At 47.8% G+C, this 7,313-nt stretch overlaps 1 protein-coding gene across 1 annotated transcript; it reads right to left on the reverse strand.

The window, feature by feature from the left end:
* Positions 1-1,026: 1,026 nt before the first annotated feature.
* Positions 1,027-7,067, reverse strand: LOC106658351 (L-lactate dehydrogenase-like). Its single transcript, XM_014380260.1, has 6 exons — positions 6,915-7,067; positions 6,004-6,121; positions 5,170-5,334; positions 4,619-4,802; positions 2,581-2,875; positions 1,027-1,209 (listed from the first exon to the last, which is right to left on the reverse strand). The coding sequence occupies exons 1-6, from the start codon at positions 7,065-7,067 to the stop codon at positions 1,027-1,029; spliced, it is 1,098 nt and encodes a 365-aa protein (XP_014235746.1).
* Positions 7,068-7,313: the final 246 nt, after the last annotated feature.

The following is a 7,313-nucleotide window of genomic DNA, read 5'->3' on the forward strand; positions in this document are numbered from 1 at the left end:
CAAGACCGAAGCCCAAAGACCGAACGAGCGAGCAAGCGCGTACGAGGTTTGGCGGCACCGACTCGCCGCTGCAAAAGCTCGCTCGGCCGCACGTATGTATAACACGATTTAAGCGGGCCCGCGCAACTCGTCCGTAGATCCTCCTTATTCCGACGACGCCGATGCTTGCGAAGCGCACCCTCGGCTGCTTTACTGGCGGCGAGCATTTAACAGCTTTTCTCCTTTGAAGGTGTATACGCGCGCGCAGCAAGTATGTATGTACGTTAAGAAAGAGAGTCGGCGGCTCTCCGGTGCTTGCAGCAACTTCCAAGAAAGAGAGAGAGACAGAGAGAACGAAAGAAGAGCAACTTTCCAACAACAATAATAAGTCTTTAATGCGAAAAGCGCGAAAATTTATATCTCGCGACACACTCGACGAAAGAAGTTTTCTAGCTGCTGCCTCGGCCTCGGCACGCGCGTCGACATTGTGCGACGCGCTTCGCGTATACATAGGGAGGGACACAAGTTTAATTTCAAGCTCGAGGGTGTTGTACAACACGGCGGTGGTGGCGGCGGCCGAGCCGGCTCGAAGATTGGAAAACTTTGAGCGCTTGGGCTACTCGACCACTTCTTCTTCTTCTTCTTCTTCTTCTCCGTTTACTTCTTCCTCTCTCCCTCACGCACGCTCGTGAATCGTGTGTACAGCGGAGCCAAACCTACCTAAAGAGAGTGGCCTAAAGAGAGAGAGACGAGTCTATATCCCTCTGGCCGAAAACGCATGGCCTACAAGTCGAGTGGCAGCACGTGCTGCGAGCAGCCGCACTCGGGCTCCAGCCCGGATCGCGAATAGAAAAATAAAGAAGCTACGTATACGACAACTTGTGGTCATGGACTTTTTTTTTCTTTTCACGTATCTTTTATGCGTCCAACAGGGTCAACGAGTCCGGCCCGATTTTCGACGACAAAGCTTGGTCTCTTTGGCCGTGCCAAAAGTGACTGATAACGCAGCACGAAAAATTGCTACAGCACACGCTATTATTGGACGATTCAATTCATGAGCTCGGGCACGAACTTTTTTATGCTAGCGAGGATCTTGCTGCAGGCCTGCTCGAGCTTCGTCTGTTCCTCTACGGTGTACCTTTGCTTGACGATGGTCAGCACGCCCGTACGACCGATGATGCAGGGCAACGATACGAACACATTCTTATCCGAGAAACCGTGATTGCAGCCCTGCAAAACATAAACAGTTACACGTGTTGAATTTTCGCTCGAGCAGCAGTTTTATTATGATTTATTTTTTATTTATGTCTTTTAGTTTGGCTATTGGCGTTCGGTTGAAATTTCTGCAAAAGCGGCTGTCGCGTGTCGCTTTACCCGAACTTTCCTTCCTTTCAGCCGTGGCCGATTTCTCAGTAGAGCGCAGCACTATAACGGCTAAATAGCGAGCGTGCATATATACGATGGCTTTACCCTTGGCTAGCTCGAGCAGCGCACGCTTGACTTATTTCAAAGGGTGAGCGCAAGCTTATATGCTCTGCGACTATATATCTATTCGTGTATATTGGAGAACTTTGCGATGCATGCATGTACGATGTATATATTTAGTACGGTAGCCGTTAGTCCGCTGGTGCAACGCAACACTACGTACACATTATAGCATGTATACCTGCTCGGACGAAATTATTGAAATTGATTTGAAACACGAGAGCTTCGTCCGTTCGCTCGCTCGCTCTCGCGTGGTTGCAAGTTCAACGGCGTGTACGTAACGCCGCCACTGTCTATTTTCTACATGCGACTGTGTATTTTATATATTATATCTGGATACGAGAATACGACGACGAAGGCAAACGAAAAGAAAGAAAGAAAGAAAGAGGCAGGAACGTGCGTGCGAAATGTGCAGCAACACAGCGCTACATGTATATACGAACGTAAAGGTATAAAACCTATATCCATTCCACATGTATACCCGCCGATGAATTTTATTTTACACTCGAAGCTCGCGCGCGCTGCTGTACCGCCGTCTCCAAGTGTCAATGTGTATATTTATAAAGGCGCTCATGCGCACACGCTACACGTGTAACTTTACGTGTAAAACATGCCTTTCGCTTGTTCGATAATGAGGCAGCGACAGCTCAAGCTCACGCGGGGGGTTTTAGGTTCCTTACCTCGAACTGTGTATTACTTTATACCCTATTCTCTTTTCACGCTGATTCATTCTTCCCGCTCGTTCTTTTTCGCCCCAAATGTGGATAAGTGCTTCCGTTACGTTTTAATGAACTCTTATGCATGCGAGTGCCAAGTGCCGGACTTTGCGTCGCGATTCCTTGCTACGTTAACGTAGCCACCCGAAGCTTTTTTCGAGCCCGAACTTTTTTTTGCCTACGGCTCGAACGAATTACAAAATTGTTGCTAAAAAAGGGGGGTGCCAACCAACTCGAAAAATGTCCGCTTAAAAGGCATATTTAGGTGAAAAAATGATCGAGACTCGCGACTCGAATAGCGCAAAACACAAAGCGTCGCTCGCGGCGATATCGAGTGTATTGGTACAGCCAACACCGATAGAAAATGATAAAAAAAAAGGAGATGGAAAATCCAACTGACCGGCATGAAGGTCGATACTGGCAGCGGCGACTGAGTATTGCGCAGGACGCAGTCGACGATTTTGCAGGCGCAGGCGGCGAGGCCCCAGCCGTGATAACCCAGCTTGGCCGTGAGGACGGAGCTGGCGTCTCGGACGTACTTGTCGTAGTGCTCGTTCCAGGCCTCGCTGTCTTGGCTCGTGCCGATGAACGCGTTAAAGTCCTTCAGCCTGGTGTTCATGACCGACGCGCTCGACCATACGGGCACTGCAAACGAGATACACAGCCAAGGCCGACAAATTAATGCACGAATTTCCCTCCACAAATGCACGCACGCACAATATGTATAGTTGTGTGTTGTATGTGTGTGTGTGTGTGTGTGTGTGTCTCGGAATCCGGGCGCAATAGGCACTGGGTAGGCACTGTGGGCAATAATCACGCATAGCTCGCGCGCATAATGCACGCATACATATAACGTACGTATATATTATTTGAATACGGTAGGAACTGTATACGTGCTCGTATTCACGGCAAACAAGTAAACCGTGGGAGGCTGTTGGAATCGGCAAATTTGAATTTATACGCATGCAGCAGATATGCATATACAGCTCACGTGCTTCTGTGCGCGCGCGTCTATGCGTAGATAGGAGATGCTGGCGCAGAGAGCTGTGTACAGATAGGGTAGGCCGGGCAAGCGAAACAGCTGCGTGCGCGCTCGCCTTTTCAAATTGAATTAGTTTGGCGAATTTCGTGCTAACAACCACCAGTGCCACGAATATCTAGATGGAAAGAGAACGAGAGAGAGGGCGAATAGCCACCTACGGACCCGCGCCGAACTCGAGCGTTTCTCCTCCCGCTCTATATACAGCATTCGAGCAACGACGACCTTGCCTTGTATTTACATTATAGTGACTCGATACGCGCACGCACAGACAGACGCAAGATTTGCATAAGTCAACGACCAATAATCCCTTTTCATCCCCGTCTCGCGCCCGAGTCTCTTTCCTCTTTCGTCCGTGTACTGTAACGTCCTACGCCTATATAGTGATTCTTCCTGCAGCTTTACCTCCTGCTCCTCTATATATATCGATACTCCTCTGCCGATGCTGCAGTAGCAGCGACGACCTTCCTCCGTAATAACGGACAATAATAATAATGCCCATAATAATAAAAGGAAATATTCCGCCGGAGTCACTCGCTCGCCAATCAATTTAGCATTCACAATGGCAAATTTGTCTTTTATTCTTTTCCACGTCGCTTTTTTCCCTTGGCCTTCGCCAATCTCCTCCTCTTTTTGCCTCCTTCTCCTACTCCTCGTCCTCGACATCGTGCATGCACAGTAATTCAAGTGCGCACGAAGAGAGAGAGAGAGAAGAGGAAAAACTTTTTAATACGATTCATCGAACTTTTTGATTCCTCGCGAGCTTGCAGTACAACAGCAAGCGGCAGCACATCGGCCAAGTCGAGAGTGCACACGCAGTCTATATATATGCATCAACTGCCACACCGCTACCACCCCTTGCCGCATCGACGGCGATATACTCTTTCTCTTTCGAGTGAGAAAGAGAAAGAAAAAGTCTCTTTAAACTTTGATCAATTTTGATTTCGCGCCAATTCCGACGGTCGTGCGCGCATAAAAGAGAGAGAGAGAGAAAAGAGAGTCGAGAGTGTAACAACGTCATTTCCAAAACTTGAATTCCCAGGACTGGCAAGTTGGCATTTCCAGCGATAACGCAGCGCAGCTTCCTCGGCTCATGTAGCTTTTTTGCTCTCTTATCTCCAGCCTTTCTCTTTCTCTCTCTCTCTCTCTCTCTCTCTTCTTATTCGTTTCTATCCAAAATCGCTTTGGACACGTACATGATGTTTATAAACGGGGGCCAGCTCGAGTTAATCCCAATTTTCTCTCCGTGTCGAGATGGAACGGAAGGACACAAAGTGAGCTAAAAAGTCGGAAGAGCGTCAAAACTGCTTGTGACATTTTTCAATCAAATAAAGTGACACGAAAGTCGTGTTCTTATATTCACTTAGATTCTCATAAATTGATATAACCGGCGTGTTACTTACCGGAATTACAACCCGCCTGGCCGACGACGAAAGACTGAACGTCGCTGGCTCTGATCTGATTTTTCAGACGATTGGCGACCAAGCTCCGAAGCCGAACGTTATCGAGCATCGTGCCGACTCCGATGATCTTGTTGGACTCGAACTCGGATGTTTTCCAGGCTACGTACGACAGCAGATCGACTGCAGCAGCAGCAACACCGGCAGAGGCAAAGGGGAAAGACGGTTTCAACATGAAAAAGGCGTACGAGATAATGATTTTGGCGTGCTACACGGGCCCGGGCGTATGTATAAAGGCTTTAATCTCGGATTTCGCCTTCAAAGACACGTGCGCTCAAGCTCGCTCGTATCGAGTTCGCCTTCGTATATCTATAATGTCGCGCATGTGTATACAGAGAGAGAGAGAGAGAGAGAGAGAGTAGCAGTAGCAGCAGTGATTTTCCCGAAGGCGGTGGCGAGCACGGTACGGCGTAGCTCATATACATATCGGATTATAGACAAAGAGAGAGAGATGCGATGGAATCGGCTTTTTGACGCTAAGCAAACACACCTGGTTCATCGGCAATGACGATGATACAGTTAGGCGCGTATTGTTTGATTTTCGAGACTTGTAGCTTGACGCGATTCACCTTACATTGGACCTCATCGTCCTTAGCCGAGTTGGAGCAGCGACACGTCAATACGCACACCAATGCGTCCTTCACGTCGGATAGATCTGCAACGTAATGCACACAATGTCGATGAATAGTAAAACGCTCATATGCATATACGTATAAGAGAGAAAGAGAGAGAGAGAGAGACTGAAATTCATGTACGCCCAGGGCGAGCCTAGGGATCGTCCTTATCTAAGCTTACGTTTCACTGTCTACGACTTTGATCCTCGATCCTATCACCATCTCGACGCGTATCGGTAGAGCAGCTAAACAAACAAGACCGAAAAAAAGCTAGCGCGATAAGTCCGTGAAGTCGACTGGTACTCGCTTATCGTTTACAAACTAAAAGTCATATGTAACCCTATAAGCAGGTGCCGCCTTCGATCAATTTCAATTATCGATTTTAAATTGGAATAGAATTTGATTTTTTCATGACAACAGTGAAACGAGACGAGCTTCTTAAAAATTCATTACACCCAATTGATTATGCGAGGGTCAGGTGATAGCTTTAAATGCCATTGATTTATGTAACCGGCTGCGGCTGACCATAGACATCCCGAGAAAATTTGAACCGTTGCGTGTGTTGGCGTAACTCTATGATTATCGATACTTTCGAATTAAAAAAAAGAATCAGAAAACGATGATAGAGAAAATGTCGCACTAAATACCGCATAATCGATTCGACGAATTGTTTTAAAGACCAAGTAAAGAGTTAAGATGATAGTGCATACCATTGGTCGGAATTATGCGTGGGTTGCCGTGGAAAACAGCTGCGTGAGACAGATCTTCGACTTCCGCTTCGACGAGATCCGCATCCTCGTCGTAAAGGACGAGCTCCGAGACGAGTCCCTGCGATGATGCATAAAGAGAAGAAATTCCGATTTAACAGCATCATTAGGGCAGACGTCTATTCTCGAGGCTCGACAAAAGTCATATATATGCATATTTGTTCATTGCAACTCGCTTATATATACATCTGCGGACGTACATATGCGAGAGTCCGCAAAGAGAGAGTCGCTTTCGTGGCAAGTCATGGGGCCCCTGGCTCTCTTTGTCGGGGCGGTGATATAACTCATTCCTGAATAATTACACGTCCGCGCGAGGAAAGGGCCCGACGCATTGAGAGAGAGAGAGAGAGAGAGAGAGAGAGAGAGAAGGCCAAATCACCTCCTCCTTAATTTTTTGCCTCTTTTTCAAACATTTTATTTTATTTTTTTAACTCGCACACAACTTGGCTACATTGGTATGGATGTGAAGTACCTGTGAGCGGACAAGTATTATATACGAACGTAATATAAGCACGTGGGTCGTTGTTTTTTTATTAACGCGCATGCATGTGTGTTGGGACGCAGTAGAGGAGGATGATGCAGCCGTCGAGATATCAAAGGCGTCTATCTACGAGTGGCCGCGTTCAATGTGTGTTGCGAGTTGCCTCACAGGCGCTTCTGCAGCCGCACAACAGCTCGTGTTTGTAAAAGAGAAGGAGCACTACCGTGTGATTTGCCTTGCCGATTATCGTCTGGCCTTTTATTTATTACGCGCGCGACTCTCTTCCGGCGAGTCTGTGCAGTACCGAGAGCATGGAATAATTTCTTTTTACCTCTGCATCTCCCTCTCTCTCTCGAGCGTCGCTTTGGCTAACCTTAAATATCAGGCAGGCGCTGACGGATACCCCCGTGCGAAAGGCATTGAGAACGGCGACCTTGGGACCTGTCGCCGAATCGCCGCTGATCTGCTTGGCCAGCAAGTGCTCGACTATTTGCGTTTTCCCGTACGTGTTTCTGTTGATCGGCATGCTGCACGCGCGAGCCTCAAAGCAGCTCTTCGACCGCTGAGGTTATGCGCCTGGCTCTTTTCCTTGCTTTATTATCGGACAAATAGCGCAACGATTTGATGGATTATTCCAAACGGGGGCCCCTATATTACGCAGCTGCCACCGATTCAGCCTCGCGTAAATGTAAATATCGTGTTTTTCGACTGTCGACAAAAGTTTCCTCGGATCTCGGCGGCGTTGCGCCTTCTCGATATGATTAAAACTTGA

Source organism: Trichogramma pretiosum, unplaced genomic scaffold, assembly GCF_000599845.2.
Source record: "Trichogramma pretiosum strain Unisexual culture from Peru unplaced genomic scaffold, Tpre_2.0 scaffold16, whole genome shotgun sequence".
NCBI lineage: Eukaryota > Metazoa > Arthropoda > Insecta > Hymenoptera > Trichogrammatidae > Trichogramma > Trichogramma pretiosum.

What these genes read in the sequence shown, in the direction of transcription:
- LOC106658351 (XM_014380260.1), bottom strand. Translation starts at nt 7,067, where the DNA reads ATGCCGATCAACAGAAACACGTACGGGAAAACGCAAATAGTCGAGCAC. An exon ending in ACGCATAATTCCGACCAATG is followed by an intron (nt 5,335 to 6,003) that starts GTATGCACTATC and finishes ATTACGTTGCAG; the next exon opens with ATCTATCCGACGTGAAGGAC. An exon ending in GCGGGTTGTAATTCCGGTAA is followed by an intron (nt 2,876 to 4,618) that starts GTAACACGCCGG and finishes GCATTTGTGGAG; the next exon opens with GGAAATTCGTGCATTAATTT.